This window comes from Scardinius erythrophthalmus (genome assembly GCF_964197995.2).
Source record: "Scardinius erythrophthalmus genome assembly, chromosome: 11".
NCBI classification, from domain to species: domain Eukaryota; kingdom Metazoa; phylum Chordata; class Actinopteri; order Cypriniformes; family Leuciscidae; genus Scardinius; species Scardinius erythrophthalmus.
This window is the reverse complement of record NC_138231.1, coordinates 33,493,059-33,514,400: the sequence shown is the minus strand read 5'-3', so window position 1 is coordinate 33,514,400 and position 21,342 is coordinate 33,493,059. Positions and strand designations below refer to the sequence as shown.

General features: G+C 35.7%; 1 protein-coding gene across 1 annotated transcript in view; it reads left to right on the top strand.

Moving 5' to 3' along the window:
• kcnh5a (potassium voltage-gated channel, subfamily H (eag-related), member 5a) overlaps positions 1–21,342 on the top strand; it is a 97,918-nt gene that overhangs the window by 36,803 nt on the left and 39,773 nt on the right. The window contains exon 7 of the mRNA XM_081378637.1: positions 5,105–5,534. Within this exon, the coding sequence (XP_081234763.1) occupies positions 5,105–5,534 (430 nt within the window). The remainder of the gene's footprint in view (positions 1–5,104; positions 5,535–21,342) is intronic.

Below are 21,342 nucleotides of genomic sequence, written 5' to 3'. Positions count from 1 at the left end.
TGCCTTTGAAACTTTAGCAAACAGAAAACGTGTGATGTCACTAACAATAATAAAAAAAAATCTGCTCATAATAAAATAAAATAAAAATCAAAAAAAATATCTGCTCATAATAAAATGCTGCAAAGTGTGTTATAAATATTTGAAGGCACAGGCAGTTGACAAGAGTGCGACTGTCTGTCATGGGGATTGATGTGCAGCTGTCAGATGTTTTCCTATGAGCTGGAGCCTGTTCTGTCTTTGTGTCCCCTGTGGACCACATGTCCCTGTCTATGGCTATTCCGGTCTCTTGACTTGTGTTGTAAAATACTTGCTCTTTTTCTGCACATATTATAGGGATATATAATAAATGGAAATTCTGCCATGTACTCTCCCTCATCTTGTTCCAAACTTTCTTTCTTTTGTGGAAAATAAAAGGAAATTAAGAAGCTCTTAGGAAGTAGCTCTCCAATGTTTTGTTATATGCCTCAAGACACAAGAACATATATATATATATATATATATATATATATATATATATATATATATATATATATATATATATATATATATATATATTATAGGAGTATAATCACACTCCTTTCTTATATACTGTATATAAAGTTATTATGTCTGGAGGCATATAACAAAACATTATATATATACACATTTTGGGGCTTGACAGTCACTATATACTTGGTCACTGTATAGTTTTTATAGTTTTTGTTGTATGGAAAAGAGCAATATGCACATTCTGATATCTTTTTATTTGTTCCACAAAATAAAGCCAAATAAGTCTGAAACAATATGAAGGTGAGTGAGTGATGACAGAATTCTCAAGTGAACTATTCCTTTAATCATTTCACAATATCCATTGTTCAGAAGGTGTATACATCAGTTGTTGTTACATAACGCTTTTGTTTTTTTAGCATCTTGATTTGCTTACAGCTGCTGTTCTGCACATACTAATTACTTTGACACGTTCAGTGTGCTGCTGTCCAGATCTAATATCCGTAAATGGGTCTCTTGAATCCTGAAGTCCATCTCTGAGCTTATTATATGCATGCGCCAGTGTAGTTTGGCGTGATGCGAAACGTCTGCCTCTGTCTTTCTGACTTAGGATCCCATTGTAGACCCTTCTGCGGTGGGCCACTTGCCAGCTACAGCCCACTCTTCACGCAACGCCACACGTGCGGAGGACTCTGTGTTGCCTGTAAGTTCGCACTCCTTTCTTGTATTGTTTATGGCCCTTCTGCACCATTTTCTAATTTGTACTGCAGTTCAGTAACCTCTCCCCTATTCAATGTTGAGCAGAGATGCACTAATGGCTCTCTAATTTATGCTAATGTTACTCTGAATGCTGCACCCCTTAGTGTGTTTGTTTATCTAAAGTGATTTTAGATGCAAGTCAATTCAAATTAGATGGTGCAAGCTTCATTCTCCATGCCCTGACACACACAACCACACACAACATGTTTCTCCAATAGGCATTAATGTTTCTCTTCCATTATCCCATGTTACATCTATGGGGTCGTCACATCTAACTGAACATTTATGAGCACACATAACCTTCTACTGTTCACACCCTTTCAGCTATTCATCTGTTTGGCCTTAAAAACAAAGACAAAAAAAACGTTATGGTTTACTAAATGCTACATAAGCACGGTTGCAAATTAGATATAGGCCCTCAAAATGATAAATTACTTGGAAAAGTATCCATTAGGAGCTGCTCTGCCTGGGGAGTTGACTGTGTTGGCAAAATTAGCATCAGTTTTTTTGCTAGCGTAATAAAAGCCTTAAGTTTTCATGCAATATTGCAGAATGAACACATCTATTTTTACCTTCCTTCCTCCGTGTCGGTGTCTAGGGAAAATTGCTCCTTTCAGGAACATAAAGCATGTTTGAAAATTAGCCTTTTGATTATGTGACGGCTGGAACAAAAAAGCAGAAATCCTCAGTGGAGGAAATGCTAATTAAACCTGTGAGGTACATATCACGGTCACTATTTATAAACAGTTCTGGGCTGACAGTCCAAAGCTGTTGAGGATGCAACAATTAGGTATACTTACTTCTCACCCCCTCATGTTCACTCTGCCAGCTTAAAAAGTGAATTCCATCAAGTGTCTGCAGAGAACGTGTTGTTCCATTTTTTTCCTCCAGATAACCTACCAGTTGTCCTCTGGAAGATAGAATACATTTGACTGAAACATTTAAGATCAATTACAAAGTTCAGCTCTCTCGTGTTTATTCAATATTTCATTAATATTTATTAATGCTTATTTATAAAGTTATTGAATATTTAATTGTTTGGATATCTCAAAATGGGTATCCATTTCTACATTATAAAGTTGTGAAGCCTAAATTCATTTGTAGCATTTAAGTCTGCTTTAGTTTTTAAGTGTTTTATTATAATTTTTTATGCAATATAGTATGGATGTTTAATGTCGGAGATTTATTGGTTATTGGCCATAATATAATATCTAGCATAATATAAAAAAAAAAAGTTAACACTAACAACATTTCTTCAGTAACTGAGTGCCAGGTATATTTGGTACACGCTGATAGACGCTGCTTTCAAATGCTCTCGTTCATGTTTGTTTGAGCGCTCTCTGAGTGTCAAAGGTTTCTATTTACACCGTGTTTTTATAAGTTTGAGCATTGTAGCCAATCACAATCATATCTGTTGAGCGTGTGAACGCAAGTTTGTTCAACTTGAGCTGCGTGTGCGGAAATCCTGTGTAAACACGATGTAAATAAGACATTCATTGTACAATTAAGATATTATAACGGGTGTTTTCGCGAAAGTACAAAATTCAGTGAGCTTGCGATTTAGAGATTGACAGCCTTAGTCATTATAAAGGGATGGCTATGCTCTTGCTTTCTGTTTATTACCCTTTCACAATCTGAATACAAGTTTAGTTTTTGATGCCACTAAATACACTGCACAGTTTCTGGATTGAAACCTGTATTTTAGTGCACAACTGAATCGGAAACTGCCATGATTGACAGTGGTACCCAATGGACAGGACAAAATTAGACATTTTTTTTAAAAATACTTAATTCAACAGTTTTTGCTCTGGTTACCGAAATTGGTATAGAGAACTGCAAATATTTACTGGTATTGGTACCGACTACTGAAATTTTGGTACCGTGTCAACCTTGGTAGCACGTCAATACTAGCAGATCTAGTCCACCAAGGCCAAATACATTTCCATTTTCATTAACATGCTAAAACTATTTTGAGAGTTGTTATGACTGAAATAAATATAATTATGGCTTAATGATATAATATAAACAATTATCAAAACTATCGCATTGACTAGAATTGTAATATTCGTGTGACCCTAATTTTCAGCTTCACTGGAACAAGTCTTTCATTTTCACTGGGAGTGACTGCGACCACTGGTGATGCTAAGCAATCTAAGCAAAAACTACAACCAGTAAGAGAGTGCAAGCAGTTGTGTCATGTGATCTGATTCCTGATACACTTTAATATTGCATTTGTGTAGAAACGCCTACTAGCAAGCAAACTCCAGTGATTAAACCTCTGTCACTGTGACCCTTTCTTAGTGGCCTTTTAGAATTGTTGCACTTTTGTTTAACCCCATATTTAGTCTAGATCTTCCCCCACATTCCTTGCAGAAAATGTTTGCATATTTTACGTAGGCCTACCTATGAGTTAATGCTGTATTTGTGTACGTTACGAAAACTCTTACAAATATATGTTAATCAGAGTGGGATTTTTTTTCTTTAAAGACTATAATCTGCATTGGCCTGAAGTTGACAAGCAATGTTTAAGCTTTTGTTCAAAGGAATACAGTGCAAGTGTGGGCATAGCTGAGTGAAAGCATCCTCTTTATTTTGCTTTCAGAGCCAAAAAGACTATATTTATTTCACCCTTTAATGACACAGACTAGACAACATAACATCCAAACTATTAGCTGTTATCTTTCATAAGCTTAAAAGAATTTGCCTGATCAATAAAATAACTTTGTTCACTCATAAGATCTAAGGTTCTCTTTGGATGTGCCCTGTGGAGTTGTAGGATCAGTCAAGGAACCTAGCTATCCATTGTCTCCTGCTCCTCTGACATGAAAGGTGTCTGATCAAAGTGGCTATAGGCTGAAAGAGCAGGTCTCTGGAGCTATATGACACCCATCAACATGGAATTATTCATGTTCAAGTGAACATGGAAGATCTTACCTTGAAATCCACACCTGGCTTTTTAAAGTCATGAACTGTATTAACTACGCCTTTCAAGTGTACCTTATGAATATAAGCCTATTTATATGTGCCTACATACATCTTTATGTTTAGGTTTGTATGCTTTTTTAAAACCCAGATTGTTTTCTTTTCAGTCTGATATGTTTATGTTGCACACATATAGTTATGTAATCTTCCAAACCTATGTAAAATTGTGCTGCATATAAGTAAAATGTAAAGAGTTCATAATGCTCCTTTTTTTTGTCTAGATCTATTAATTTATTTAAAAATACATAAATGTATTTTGTTACATATAATGACTTGAATACAACTCTTCTAAAAAGAGCATAATTCATTTTTAAATCAAAATTAATTTGAATATTTTTAGAGGCATAAAGTCAAAAATAAGGGGGATACAACAATCCTGATATCATAATGGAAAAAAAAAGTAAAAGTAAAATACTTGCAAAAGTAAAATTGGCTAGTTTGGGATAATCTTTTATTATTATTTCTTATAAAAACAGTAAAGCAGTTTTTAAAAACATTATAATTACAATTGATTAAAATAATATATTCATTTATATTATTAAATATTATAAAATCTTTGTTTGCCAAAGTTATTTGATGCGACCAGTGCGTAGTAACGTGGGGAAAACATAAAACAGAAAGTTATAGAGAGAACCTGCAGACCCTGTCATTTCATGAAATAAATTCCATGTATACCCACCGAAAAACATAATATTTATGAATTAATAGTTAATATTTTGTGAAAAAATGTTTTACCTTTTGAAAATTATGATTAAGGTGTGCACACTTGCATGTATTCATGGCAAATCTTCACAGTCTTACTTGGGTGTTATTTTTTTCTTTTGTCTGTAGTTCAGCTAGTTTTAACATGTTCTTACCATCTCTCTTTTTCTGCCAGGGTCTCAGCAGCCTGTTCAGCTCATTGAAAGTGGTGCGTTTACTCCGCCTCGGTCGAGTGGCACGCAAACTGGACCACTATCTGGAATACGGTGCTGCTGTATTAGTTTTACTGGTGTGTGTCTTTGGCCTGGTGGCACATTGGCTGGCCTGCATCTGGTACAGCATTGGAGATTACGAGGTCATCGATGAGGCCACCAACAGCATCAAGACGGACAGCTGGCTTTATCAGTTAGCTAACAGCATTGGTATGCCATACCGCTACAATGCCAGCGGTTCTGGCCAGTGGGAGGGTGGTCCCAGTAAACACACGCTCTACATATCATCTCTCTATTTCACCATGACAAGTCTCACCACCATTGGCTTTGGGAACATTGCACCAACTACAGACGGGGAGAAGATCTTCTCTGTGGCCATGATGATGGTGGGCTGTAAGTATCACTAAATGGTTTCCTTGCTTTCATGCTTCATCAGAAAGTTGGTTAATACACGGACATTAGGAATGCGCGATATCTTGGTGTTGTACCGGTTATTGGCCAATATTAGAGATGTTTTGGGTAATGCTCAATATTGTATATTTAATTGGACATGGTCATTTTTGATTGCCTTTGCCATCTTCTAACACTCACTTAAATGTTATTTGTAATGTTTAAAAACCTTAAAGCTGCAGTCTTAACTTTTTTGTGTGTTTAGAATTGTAAATTTATATAATGAGCGAGTACATCATTAATCCATTTTCCAAACCGTGTTTTTGTATTATCCTGAATAACTACGGTACTCCTATAATACGTGTTAATATTCTGACTATTTAAGACCGGTCGGGTCGTACCACTGCGGAGTAGCCCAGTATGTGTGTGACTTGTCATATAGACATAAACAGAGAGAAGTAGTTCCTGCTACAATGTTCTTCCGCAAGACTCCGCTAGAGCGCCAAAAGTTACGGACTGCAGCTTTAACAAAGGAATATCCATTTTTCATACTGTACATTGGGATAAAATAAACTTAAAATACACCTAAATTAACCTATAGCATTTAAAATAACTGATTTTAGTTTTTAATGTTTTATTTTGTTTTTATTTAGACAAAAATAGTGTAGAACTTGATACTGGCCAATTATGAAATATTGGCTAGAATTTTAATATCAGCTCATCCTGTATGGTTTAAGCTAATCTTCTCAGTTGGGAATATGCTTCAATTAGCATAAGCGGAGTGCCTATTATATTCTCACCAATCAGCGCACGTCAGCAAACTTTAAGTGGAATTTAAAAGCATTGCAGACATATTGATAGGTATCATATAACGTCATATAATTTGATATAAAACAATTTTCTGCTCTTGCAGGATTTCTGTTTAGAAAAACATTTGCATCATGTCCTAATATGACCTGCGATGCATCTTTGAAAACATTTCCTGAAATTTTTCTCTCTAAGCTGCTATATTTTATCAAAAATTAATAAGATTGCGCAGGCTTTAAACCTCCTCAGACTGTAACGCCTCACTTTGCTCTTCGTCACCTAATCACTTGCTGTTATCTTCAGAGTTCTCCAAGGATCCTAAGTACTGTAGCAGTGCATGTCAGCTTTTGAGTTACAGAGAGCAGGTCCATCAGAAATCCATTAGAGATACACAGGTCTAACAGATAGCATGAGATACAGTAAACTAAGCTGTGACTAGTAGCTTTTGGCTGAGATGGCGAGTGGTAGGCAGCCAGGAGTGAGTCAGTGGGGAATAATGGTGCTGCTTAATACATCATTTAAGAAGAGACATATTTTGCAATACTTCTAACAAATTAAATGGCAGTTAGATTACTGTTCAAGGTGAAGTGTGTAATTTTTTTGACGCTAATATACTACCTTCTATACCAGTTTAAGATGCAGAGACAACTGGCAGAGTCAGCCTTTTTCAAAACATCCCTGCAAAATAAAAATAAATAAAATTAAAATAAAAAATAACATATAATATATATATATATATATATTTTCTTAATGAGTGTTTTTGTCTACTTTTCTAAAATATCTAAACATCCTTACAAGATAGAATAGAATTCAAAAAAATAAATTGACCAAAAAAAAAAAAAAAACCATCCATCCATTTATCCAAACCACTTGTAGGGTCGCTGGGATGCTATAGTCAGGATCTTTTAGCAACCAGTCTTTATTCCATGAACACACAATTTTTATTCATTTATAAAATTTACAGTTCTTTAGATTTATTTCTTTAAATAATATCAAATATTAGGGGTGTAATGATACCCTTATGTCACGATTCGATACATATCACAAACTGAACTCACAATATAATATTATTGTGATACTCCAAGACACATAGTAAAAGGTTAACAAAAAATTTACAGTTGATTAAAATGCTAAATTTGGTATTACATTGGGTGTGGAAATAAATTGGCTTGGACTTGGTGCTGATAACCCAATGCACAGGACGATGGTGACACCAGAATAAAAATATGATTCTGAAGCTGAAAATACAGAATTATTTTAGACAAACATGTTTGCACTCTGTCACTGGCTAGATATATTTCAAATAATGTAGGCCACTTTTTACTGATAACATAAGATGTTTGGCATTATCAGGACCCACAAATATTCCCCCATTGGCATTGCATTATTATACATTATATTCAACATTATAAATAGTAGTTTAATGCAGTACTGACACTAAAACTCTGTAAACCTGAATTTTTTCTCACAAAGAAATGTTCATTTTGGGTAGCTATACATAATACATATTGTCACTATAACGATACATATTGATGCATTTTTGTATTGCGATATATTGTGACACGATATATTGTTACACCCCTACAAAATATATTTGAGCAGTGATTGCTGTTTATTTTAATAGTATGACACTTGTGGCTCAGTATGTGGTGTGAGATTTCATTTTTAGACTTTCAGTGAGTGTCACTAGTAGCGCAGAAATTACATGCTTCAGCTTTAAAGTTTTAATTAGAAAGCTGACTAAAGGTAGTTTAATTTGGCAGACTCTAGCTTATAAAGCACAGCTGGCTTCAGATCAGATTTAGGCCTAGTGGTAGTGGGCCGCAGTGCTAATCATTTCCTGATGTGTAGTAATGCAGTGCTTGCTGTTGGTTTATTGCTTGGTTGTTCTGCACCGTCTGAGTTTCTCGTCATACTTCTCTCTGCGAACACAAATGACAGCAGATGGGGAGAAAATACTGTGTTGTTTGTGGATTTATCTCACAGTGCTACAATATGGTGCATTGCGTGGTATTCTGTTGTACTACATTAGCCAAATCCTATACTAAATTATGATGAAGCAGACATTTTGTATTAATGAACCATATGAATTCATAAAGACCAGCAGATTTACACAAACTGAGTTTAATTGCCTGTTCGCAAAGTCATATTTGTGCTAATCACGGACTTGTGGATGTACTTTTTCTGTGGTCTTGTAGAATAAATGTTTAATGCTCGGTATGAATGGGACTGGATTTATATTAGATCTGTGGAATTACCATTAGACTAATCACCATGGCAAAGCCAGCTGTGCTGATCTGGCCCTTTTTATTTAAGTGAAACATAGAGCTACAGTTTAGACTCTTGTTCTTCTCCTTTGTTGCATAAATCGTCTTTGTTCTTCTTTTTTAAAATGTAAATCCTGGGCTTCTAGGCTTGCTAAGGTTCTATGTATCTTTGTGGGACTGAGAGAGAGCAATTAGGACTGCTAATTGCTGCCCTTAAAGGGACAGTTCATCCCTCATTACTCATGTTGTTCCAAGCCCATATGACATCTATTCTATGGAACACAAAATTTAAGTGATTTTATTCACTCACTGCATATGTTCACTTCCAGTGAGCTGTTATCTCGAAAATTGCTGTCAGTTATTAGAACTCTGAATTGTGAATAAATCAATCAGAAGTTTTGATTCTGTTGCAGAATGATTATTTTAATATAATGTATACTGTTATAGTATTTATTCATATTTTAAATGAGCTTAAATGAGCTCCTGATCAAAACACAAGCGATGAAGAAGCAGAACAATAATAATATGTAAAATAACACAATCACCAACATTTTGATACATTGCATGTTTAGATATTTATACAACAAAATATTCTGTGGGCCATGAAAATTTGGTAAAAATGAAAAATGACAACTTTAAAAAAAGAAAAGAAAACGCTGGCGGGAAAAGAGTTAAGCGGATTTCATTTCAGTTATTTCTAAATTTCTCTTACATTTTTTTCCATCTCATATTTATATTTTATTTTATTTCAGCATTAAAACAAAAATGATTTTTAATAGTTTATGGTAACATACAGTACAATAATGCTAAAGAAGAATTTTGAATGAGATCAATCAGTTCTTTAAAAAGAAGCTGTTCAAAAAAATGATTTATTCACTGATCCAGGTCTCAAGTCATTTTTGCTCACTATAAATAATAGGTTGTATGCTTTTCTGTTTTTCAATCATTCTCCATTTGTGTTCTACTGGAAAACAAAGTAACATCAAATGGGTTTGGAATAACATGAGGGCGAGAAAACTAGGATTTTCATTTTTTGCGTGAGCTATTCCTTTAAGACCTGTCTGAACTGATTAATAAAACATACATTACATAACAAATTGCCCGGTCCACATCTCCTTCTCTTTACCTCATGCACTCAAGCATGTTACCTTAGGGTGTAAGACACATGTGTGACTGTAGTTCAGAAGAATCCAAGCAGCACAACATTTTAAAACTGTCGGTATAAGAGTTATGGTGTGTGCTGACTAAGGAAATTGATGCTCTGTGTATCAGGACTCCTTGGAGCCATGTCATGTGACCACTGTCTTATAGGTCCTGAATCTTTGGCTGTGACTTCAGTCAGCAGTAATGGTCTCACCCAGAGGCTTTCCAAAGGTTTATGTGTTCCTGGTACACCAATATGATAGTTTCTCCATCTCATAGACCTCTACAGTACCCATAATGACCCTCAGTGGCTCATTTTTGAGCTATCTTTGAGCATCAACTGTTGTAGGGGACTGTTACAGTCAGCACAGGGGATACATTTGCCTTCAGTGAAGCAGACAATATCAGAGGAAACGGATCTATGTCTAATGGAATCACATCTCGTAAAGCGACATTAAAGTCAGCAAGTGTCTGTTCACTCTCAGCATGTCAACAAACAACAGGGGCATCTGTTAACAACCCCACAGCAAATATGAGCATGCATATGAGAAGATAGTTTATGTTACTTTGCTTGTTGCCTTGTGCAGTAGCTTGTAATCTTGTAATGTTATGATTTTTATAAAGGGATGTTGAGAATCCTTGTGAAAAAGAAGTGCACCTAATTGTATTGAATTTGCACTTGTAGTGTACGTCAAATCTTAAAAGTATATTTAAAAAAAAAACTACTTGCAGATAATATATTAATGAAATTTCTTTGAAGTTTCTTAACACACGTAAGTACACTTGAAACGTTAAAAAGTGCACTTTGTAATACTTTCAAATTTAAAGTTTTACTTTAGAGTACATTTTAAATCAATCTTTTAATAATCTTTTGTAATGCTTTAAAGTACACTTATTTTTGATGTGTTGACCAACATCCTAAAACAAATGTAAAGTATCTTATAATATTAACTGTGGTGTGTTATTCAGTATTGAAGTTAATATATTTTAAATGTGATAAATTTCAACTTTGTCATTACAAATATTTTAATGATACAGGTAACACTTTATTTCACAGTCTCCTTGTTACTTATGTTACATGTACTTGCATGTACGTACAAGCAACTAACCCTAAACAAACCCTATTCATATAGTAAGTACATGTTGTTAACTGATATTACTCAGTACGTAAATGTATAATTACACTGTAACAAGTACACCTTTAGTTTACATTAAATGCTAGTAAATTCGGCAAAACACTGACCATATTTCAAAGACAATTGAAGAAATTATGAAATTGCATAGAAAGTTGTACTTCAGTATAAAGTATACTAAAACACTCTAAAGTTCAGCTAATTGCATCTAATATTTCTGTAATAAGTACTCTTTTTAATAAGTATGCTAAAGTATACTTTTTTTTTACAAGGGCGATGATAACTAATAAAGGAAATAAGCACAGTTAGATTTGTAAGATCACCATTATTTTAACAGCTATAATTTCAAGGAGACTTAAAAATGTACGGCATGTTAGACAGTTTAAATGTGTTACATATGACAAGATGTCCGAAACACCCCACTGGGAAAGTCATTTCCACTCGCCAGTTGCACAGTATTGTGTTGGATGTCTTTTGCTTCATTACTTCATATGTCAATAAGCAGCAGTATTCACAAATCAAAGGTGATGTGTTAGCTTGTTCATTCAGTGCAATACAGTGATCCATTCCTGTGTTTGTGAAGTTATTGATCTGCCGTCTCTGAGTAATTACTGACTGTGGCTGACTGACTGACCATATGCTGTTTTTACCATCTCTCCCTTTGCATTTCCCATGAAACCATGTTCTTCTGGTAGTAGTAGTGCTGCCAAGCACTTAAACATTTTAAAGGGGTATTGATTGACATGGATTTTTTTATTTTAAAATGCTACTTGAGGTAACATTCACTTATAAAGTTTTTGGACAAAACACAAACAAAAATATTCGCAGAAAATGTGTTTATTTTCAACCCACATTCTAACCCTCGGATCCTTAAGGTTTGTCAGTAAAACGGCCACTCTTATGATTACTCACATTATTGCACGTGAGTTAGTGTTTTGAAAACATTATCCATATAGAACCATCATTTACAGACAGGGCATTATGAAATTGTTTACCTACGTTTTGCCTTGCAGCTGTTGTCAGGTCCAATAGAGTTGGCTTATTCCTCTTTCAACAAAAGTTTCTTTGCAAACTCTCCATTTCACTGATACCAATCTACAACCTGATTTGTGATGCAGCCTGTAATCATAACCACACCATGTTGTTTAATTTGGCCAGAGGAGGACTGGTCCCCCCACTGAACTTGATTTCACCCCAAGGCTTTTTTCTCCATTTCTGTCACAGATGGAGTTTGGATTCCTTGCCACTGTCGCCTTTTGGCTTGTTTAGTTGGGGACACTTAATATTCTGCAACATTATTGATTTGACTGTACTGAGACTATTGGATGAGAACTGAACTGAGCTGGAAGATGACATCACTGTTTTCTCCAGAGCTGCTTATAGCTGAATTTAACTCATTCCATAACTTTACACAGTTATTGAACGGAACTGAATCAACACTCAACTGACCTCAGCTGAACAATAACACTGCTTTACAGCAGAATTGATCTCTTTTTGCATTATTCAATTATTATGTTCCTGTTTATCCCTGTAAAGCTGCTTTAAAACAATCTCTATTGTATAAAGTTCTAATAAAAGTGACTTGACTTGACTGTGCTTTGTTTACAAAACAATCTACAGTCAAATGCTCTGAACAAACATCTAATCCTCTGACGCGACTCAGAACGGCATTAAAAATAAACCATCCACTTGTTCCTGTCCAGGTCTGTATAGAGATCTATTTAATTATCTATTTCTGTTTCAAAGAGAATGTTCTTTCACTCTTCCATTTGTCCTGTTGTCGACAGGATCAACGCGTGGAGTACGACAGAAACTGAACGCGTATCTGTATACTTTATCCAGTGCAGACCACGTCATTGATTATAATCTGTTTGCTTTTGACTTGACTCTCGCATTTGGTGTTGACAGATGTCAGCCGTTAATCGACTGAACGATAATGGTGTCATGGTGTGTAACTATTCGCCAGTGTCTTTTTTTATTAATTTTATTCATTACAAATTCAAATCCATATACATACCAACACAAACAAAAAAACTTCACCGCCCACACTTAAACTACATATCATAAAATAACATACAACATATACATTCCAAACACTCTCACCCACCCCTACCCAATAGCTGATGTCTTGCTCTAGAGGAAGATCTATGCAAATGTATTTGACCGTGTGACGTCCCAGATCCCACAATATCCAGATAAGCTGTTTTTGGAGCTTGATTAAATAAATGCTTTGTTTATAATGAGGAGGAAGTTTTAAGCTATGAAATGTCTCTCATGTCAAAAGCTCAAGGAAAATTTTAATTCTCATGTCAAGACACCTTTAATCAAATTAATTACATGATAAAATGGCATTCCATTACTTAATATGGGATTTAGCATGGCTTACAGGACATAATTACTTTTATTTTTTCATTACAAAAATAACAAGTTGTATTGACAGCCCTACTCTCAATGCACCTGGCAAAAAGCTCATTGTTCTATTTGAAGAGCAAACGAACCCAAAGGGGAAAACAATATGTATAATTACTCAAATGAGTATTCTCTCCTGTATGCGCACATCTGATGATCATCTGTTGTTTACTTCGCAAAGAAATTTTGGGATTGCATGTATTATGCTAAATCAAATCTGATGTCATGGGAAAAAGAAACTAGATTGCCCATCATGTCTTACAGCAAGCAGGGACAGTGGCTGACATGTATTATGCAATGCATCATTATGTGCAGCATTTTAAGTGGGAGCTAGAATGTGTCAGGAGATTAAGGTCCAGAGAGTTTATTGATCTTGCACGTGGTTTGAGCAGTCCATTTAAATGACAGGTATATTGATTCTACAATCAATATTGTACAGAAACAGAATAAACAGCTGTTTGTTTTCAAATTGTGTCTAATTTAAGAACAGCATACTACATTGTAAATGTACGTGTCAAGATATTTCATTGGGTCTATTGCCTAATGAGCAAGCAAAATGTTTGCGCCAAAGCAGGAGTTGAAAATGAGTACAAACCAGCGTGCACTACTGGGAGACAGATAGTGATAGACACTATTGTGGTGCATCCTCTGCTTTTGGGAACTCAGTGCCTCTCTGAGGTGACGTATTGATTGTTGTGATGCAGAGAGAGGAGGACGTTACTTAATGCAGCAGGGGAAGGAGGGTTCGTTTCGGGAAGATAGAGAACACGTTGTGAATCTCTGTTCTTGTAACTGAGAGAGATTGCTGACCTCACTATTGAGAAAGAGTGAGTGCTCCGCATACAGTACTGGCATACAGTATATATCGTTTTTATTACTTATTTGAATCTATGTCTAATAGCCGACTATTAACCCTTTTCATTTCCGGGCTTCTCAGAGCCATAAGTCATAGTTGGGTAAAGTTCTATAGTGGTGAATGGAAACTACAAAGAAATTTTGTGTTCTCATTTTCTATAATAATAAAAGATAAAATCAGCAAATAATTTCTATGACTTTACAAAAGAGGAAAAAAATATAGAGATATTGAAATGGTGGTCAGAAGAGAGAAACGTCAAATTTGCCATCACTTTCTAATGCCATCAGCTGTGGTAGAAAATAGCATGCAGCAGCATTAACTAGTTTTCTGAAATTTAATTCCAAGATACTGAAACACAACTTATAGTCTTAGAAACGAACATTCACTTCAAAAAAATTAAATATATAAAAAATGTCTATAGTTACAATCTAATACCGGACATGTGTCATGACAGTCTATGAAAAGGGATTGGAGGGGAATATGTCCTGCTCTATAGCAGTATTCAAAGGACACAGAGGAGGCTATGGGCTGCTGTGTATAATCCAAGGGACAAGGAGCGGGACACGGAATGAATGACTATAATACTTTTAATTACCATGAAGAGCGAGAGCATAGGCCTACATCAAACAACTAACATAACAATTAATACGGGACAAGGAACTAAGGAAAACTCAGGGCTTAAATGCACAGGGAGTAATCAATGAAACATGAACAGGTGTGGAACATAACTAATAATGACAGGGAACACTGGCACATATTCTAGTTGGTTACAGATAGACTGTCAGTACACTAGTCAGTTACAGATACAATTGATAGAATCATTTAGGTCATTTGGTAGCATTTTTCCTGGAGCCCTGGTTAATTTTTGACCCTGCTGTGTGGACCTTATAAATCTTCAGCTTAAGTGACACCTTGATAGATTGACTGTGAATGTGGCACTTGCTCATGAGCAAACCCTAGATATCTCCACCTGGATGACAGCACACATAAGTCACAGCTGCATGCTGTATGACAGCTGTGGAGGAATGTACTGTCAAACACACTCTGCTTTTTTGACACTAATGTCATAGTCATGTGCCAAGAACTTGCTGTCATAAAGATACAGACTAATGACCATATTACCTTTTGTCATAATGCAGTTGACATTGTTTTTATTTCTTATTAGAATCTATTAATAATACTATCAGAGAACAAAATATGTTTGTCCTGCTTTATAGCAGTGTTCAAAGTTCAGAGGAGGAATTTGAAATGATATAGGAGAGAAGTACAACACAGGGAGAGAGAAATAGAGTGATGGACAGAAATGGTGTCTGCCTCCAGGCTCTGTAGTAATTGCTAAACCTGACCGGGTGTGTTAAGGCATCTATCCCTGTTGGGCTGATGCTGGAACTGAGCCGACTTTATTCCTCCAAGCACAAGAGCATTACATTAACTTACAAATACTGGCTCATCTGGGTCATCGCCCTATAAGGGCTGAAAATGACTGAATCGTATCAGAAATACTTTCGAGTTAATTCTCTAAACAGTTGCCGCAATTTATTGTGGTATTTCAGTGCTAAAACATGAACTTTATTTACTAAAAAACTACCCATAGTCCAACTTAATAGGCAGCAGTGTTGTCAGTGAAGGAATTTTCCATGCATGCTGAAATGTAAATCAATATTTGCCAAAACATTGAAAGATTGCAATGCTGTCGATTTTATTATCATACTATTTTGCTTTCACTGGTAATTAAGCTTAAAGTACACAAATATCTTAAAGTATCTTGATAATTATCGACTTATTATAATCTCTCACGAAACCAACACTTGTTAGTATTGTAAGCTAAATGAGCAATATGCACAGTATGTGGGATCATCCACTCCTTGATTGTGGCAGATTTATAAATGATCCAGTCTTTCTCTTTCCCTTTTCGCTACCTGATTTGCATAATGCCTTTAGTTAGCCAAGTATGTTCTTCAACCTATAAAGTAAATAAAGCGTATATAACATTTATTTATTAAATAGGGAACTAAAAGTGACATGCCTGTATGATGACCTGGCTGTAACTGTGCATTAAATAAGCTCATTAATTTGTTCAAGACTGTTATATAATTCAAAGATCTTTGCTTTGTTCTCTGGGGAAAATTTCTTATGGGATTCTAGCTATTTATATATATATATATATATATATATATATATATATATATATATATATATATATATATATATATATATATATATATATATATATATATATATGTATATATATATATATATGACTTGATCAAATCTCTGTTAACCTCTACTTCCAGATGGACCTTCCATTTCCCATGTACTGATCATTACTGCAGAGGTGTAAGGAACAACTCCTATCTCCTCTTGAATAAATCATGCTCAGAGAGATCTCTGGGTGATGACTCATCAGTATGAAAGAATGCTAATATAAACCTCATTAGCAATGAGTCACATTATTCAGATATCTTTACCCATCACTACATCAGCAGTACTACGTCTGTACATCTAGGGAGAGGAGTGCAACATGTTTCAGTCAGTCAGTCAGGGCTTTTCTGACGGGCTCACATAACGTCAAACATTTTCCAAGTGATGATTTATGAATGGAAGTGGAAGAGAGAGAAAGGACAGAAAATATCTCATCAAATGCATCTTTTCTTGAAAGGAAGCATGTTTATATATCACTTTGAAGAATGTGTTTGAACATCTTCATTAAGTGGAAGAGTTTGATCTGAGACTTCTCATTTCATTCTCGCATTAGTATTTCTGCTTTTAATTTCCATCTATGTCTGGTGGGGTTTTACAGATACATAAGTTATACTGTGGTTTGATTGGTATGTACAGTATGGTGGTTATGTTCGTTAGTACTCACATTTGTTTGTTTTTGCTGATGGCACAGAGATTGATCAAAGGAGCTCACTCAACTCCATTGGTAATGACTGAAGGCTTCTTTCATAGTTCTACCAGAAAGACTCGGGAGGCAAAATTACATAACAAAGCATACATTTATTAACGGCCCAGCAAGCAAGTATTGTGATATAAAGTTCTTTGGCGTAGCTCGCAATCCGAGCGTACGGATTCTGCATTTCCTGCCTGAAGACGAAGGCAGGGGTGCAGCCGACCCCTTGGGAGGTATGGGAAGGGACCATCCTGGTGGTGGGGAGGATGGAGGTGAATGTTGGCGTCAGCATCTGTGAACTCAGACATCTGTAAGTACCGATCTTTTATACTACGAGTATTAGAACACGATTGGTTAGATGAGAAAGTAATAAGTGATGTAACAATTGAGTCTTCCTGGCAGAACTTACACTAAAGCTTTCATTTCTTCCTTTCATTTGGCCTTACTTTTAAAGTGTATGGTGCACAGCTATAAATACATTCAATGTTTGACTCTCTGTTCTTTTAAGACCCCAAAACAGCACTATTGAATAAAATTAAGTCAATCAAGTCTATTTCTTTCATTTTTTTTCTGAGATCTGTCTACATATAAATTTATAGAGATGTTTCAGGGAGTGCACTGTTCTGCAGTTGGGGAAGATTGATAGACAAACATACAGACAGACAGACAGACAGACAGACAGACAGACAGGCAGATAGGTATGTAGGTACTGTAGATAGATAGTGTATATAGACAGACAGGTACTGTAGGTAGGTAAGGTAGATACTGTAGGTAGGTAAATAGTACGAGAATCTAAGAGAATGTGGGCGAATTTAGCAGGTATGTGTGTGCTTTGCTTTAGGGTGTGATGTGTCAGCAAACAGCGACCACACATTCACTTGAGCTAAAAAATATGAACATGGCCTTTAGCTCTGTATATTTGAACATAAAGTATTAAGGTTTTTCCCTGACAAGTCCACTAAATGTAGACCACTGTAGCTGCATGAATGTATGGCATGTCAACCATCGTCTCTGCTCTAAGTTTTAGACAGAGCTCCTCTCATAGACAGTAGCACTGAGGGATGAAAGTCAGAGATGCCGGCAGAGTGTTGTTCTCAAATTGTAGATTTAATTGGTCCCATTCGGTCAGAATTACATGCTCATTACCGCCTAAAGTGCAGCACATGGCCCTATTATCATTATGCCCTTGAGCAAAGTGCTTAACCCCAGGTTGCCCCAGGGGGGCTGTCCCTGCAATTGTTATACTTTAGATCCATTATTCCGGAACAGAAAGCTGTTGAGGGACGGCATGTTGAATTTAGCCTTTAATCTAAGTCCGTTAAGGTTAAGCTAACATCATCAAATTAGTGTTAATCATTATTCCTGATAGAGAGCGAAAATGTTTTCTCCTTAGCTCAACTACTGTTTGTTTGAGATGTTGCATTAATACTCAGAGTGATGGTTAAACTCTGGAAGAAGCATGATAAACAAACTCACAATTGGCAAAATAAGACAGAGATGCTGTGGACTCCTGCGAAACTAGAAGGGTTAAACCAGTTATTTTAATGATAATAAAGTTTATTCTCAATGAAGAAGTTCTTGCATAGATCTAAATTTGATGTCAGTATGGTGACTGCATACACCTGGCTTTCAGAAGACACTGGGGTTCAGTTCTTCCCGATCAAGCTGTCATAGAGTTACGGTTTCCAAAGTCACTTCAAAGAGGCACAGATAGACTCACGTGAAACAGACCATTCTGATGAAGGCCGTTCATGTTCAGCTCTGCTGAGACCTTAAAGCCCTAAATGCCACTATTGTGCACTAAAATATGGCACTTTTTCGCTAGTACTAAACAATAGGCCTACATTGCGTTAAATCCTAATAGGATGGCCTCATTACCAACAGTTTATTACAGTCTCTCAATACATCGCAAACACTGCACAGACAATGTTTTTCTGTGTGTGAAAGTTTTGGCCAGAGGAGGAATTGAATAGCAAGCTTGACTACACAGTACATTTGAGTTCCTCCGCATACATCTCAGAGCTCACAGGCCCACTTCTCGTGCGTAACAAAATAAAGACACTGTGGAGCTCTGGGACTCTGGGACCCTGCAAGATCAACTGTACTTACATGTATTAAGTCATCGCCTTCCTAATCTTGTTAATATGGTTCTGCATTGCTGCGTTTATTTTTTTGGGATGTATTCAACACAATTACTCGCGCTGGGCTTGTGTGGACTCTGCGGGGTTGCATCTCACGACTTTGTGCCACCGGGCAGCACAGCTGACTGGAACAGCGCATGAGTCAGCCCTGTAAATATTTAATAAGAGCTTGGAAATTGAGCAGTGGAGATATTACAAGAGATTCGCTTTGTAGTGCTGTCATCACTCTTAATATCACTGTCACATCCCAGAGATCGCCACCTCTTCAATGCAGCAATGAATCATTCATTTGATGCTCTGAGTGAAGGCGCTCTGAGGAATCGTTCTGAGACTGAGCTTTTTGCAAAGTCGAGTGTATGAAAGATCTGGATTTAAATGAATCAAAACTGTTGCTATTAACACCTGCCTGAACAGACTGTTACTGTGACCCGGATGCCTTTGGGAATCGCTGTGCCTAGTGTAGATCCTTTACTGTGCTCATTGTTCAAAAGGACAGCCATTGTGATTCCATTTTTTTTCTTTCTGGCCATCTAAACATCCTTAAAAGAAGATATATGGACTTGAGATTTTAAGCCTTTATTTTTAGAAAAACTAACGATATTGAATGAGGTTCATGATTATACACATTAAGAAAAAATTACCTAATTTCAAAGTACCTTAAATGTGAATTTTTTTACTCTACGATTATTGTCTGATAAAATATCATGATTTCAAGATTTCTACAATTATTGCAAATTGACCTTTTATACAACAACAAAACCCCCCACAAACATATCACAATTTTATTGCACCATTTGTGAAGATATGCAGTTCAAATACACATTGCTACTTCTAAATGAAAACAAGTACTTCTATTTAAAGAAGTACTTGTTTGAAACATGTCGGCGCATTTCAGTGTAAGGGGACCCGCGGTGTATGTAGATAGAAATGGCTCATTCTAAGGTACTGTAATAAAAAAACATAACGGTTCATAAGTAAGGTCTTTATACACCACTGAAAACATAGTTATGTATATGATATTGCATTACTGTCAAAGGATCCTCCTAAATATTACACAATGCACCTTTAAGTTTCCCTCCACAGAATAAAACTTTTTGAAAGATAATTGCCACTTTTTATCTCGCAATTGCGAGTTTATATCTCACCATTCTGACTTCTGTTCTCAGAATTATGAGATATAAAGTTGTAATTGCGAGTTATAAAGTCCAATTCTGAGGAAAGAAAGACTGAATTGAATTGAACTGAATTGAGATATAAACTCGCAATTCTGAGAAAAAAAAAATCTGATTTGTGAGATAAAAAGTCGCAATTAACTTTTTATTCTGTGGTGGAAACAAGCTTTCATAGTATACCCTTTAAGTAAATATAAATAAAATATAAATACTATAATATTATGTAAAAATTAACAACAGAGCCCGAACTATTAGATTCAATGGCTATTTACTTTCAGAAATAATCATCAGCACTGAGTTGTATTCAGACATTTAAATTGCACATTTTTAAGACTGTTTTTATACTTTCTGATGATATACTTATGTTTCTACACCAATTCGTTGTTAAAAATAATTATTTATCTATCTCTGTATAATGACCATTAAATGTAATGTTTTATTTTAGTTTTAGGTACTTGAAACTAAAATGTAATAAAATGTATCAGTTTTTATGTACGTATAAAGGTTTGCCATTGTCATTTATATCAAAATCTCACAAAACCCATCACCGGACCAAGCTCAATCTTTTAAGATTGAACATTGGTCTGGGGAGTCTGCTATGTATTTTCTACTGCACAAGAGGCGTGATCAACGGGCATAGGTCATGACTCTGTACACATTTGGATAGTCCTTCAGCCAATCAGAACAATCCGGGTGACGTACTTTGCAGAGCAAAGCGAAAACACCAGGCAGGAAATGTGTAACCAAACGTGTTGATCAGAGGTTTGCAAAAGCAGCAATGGAATCGAGCGTTTCTTGCAGGTTATGCAAAAAAAGAAACATAAAAGTTAGTGGTATTAACACCCACTCGAGCGATTTGTTTGCTAAAAAGAAGCCATTGAGCATCGTCGAGAGGTTTCCCTTTGTTTGGGAAACACTGCGTTAGAATATTTTGATGATTCTAATAAACAGTATTTTCTTAAAGGGGTGGTTGATTATGATTTCACTTTT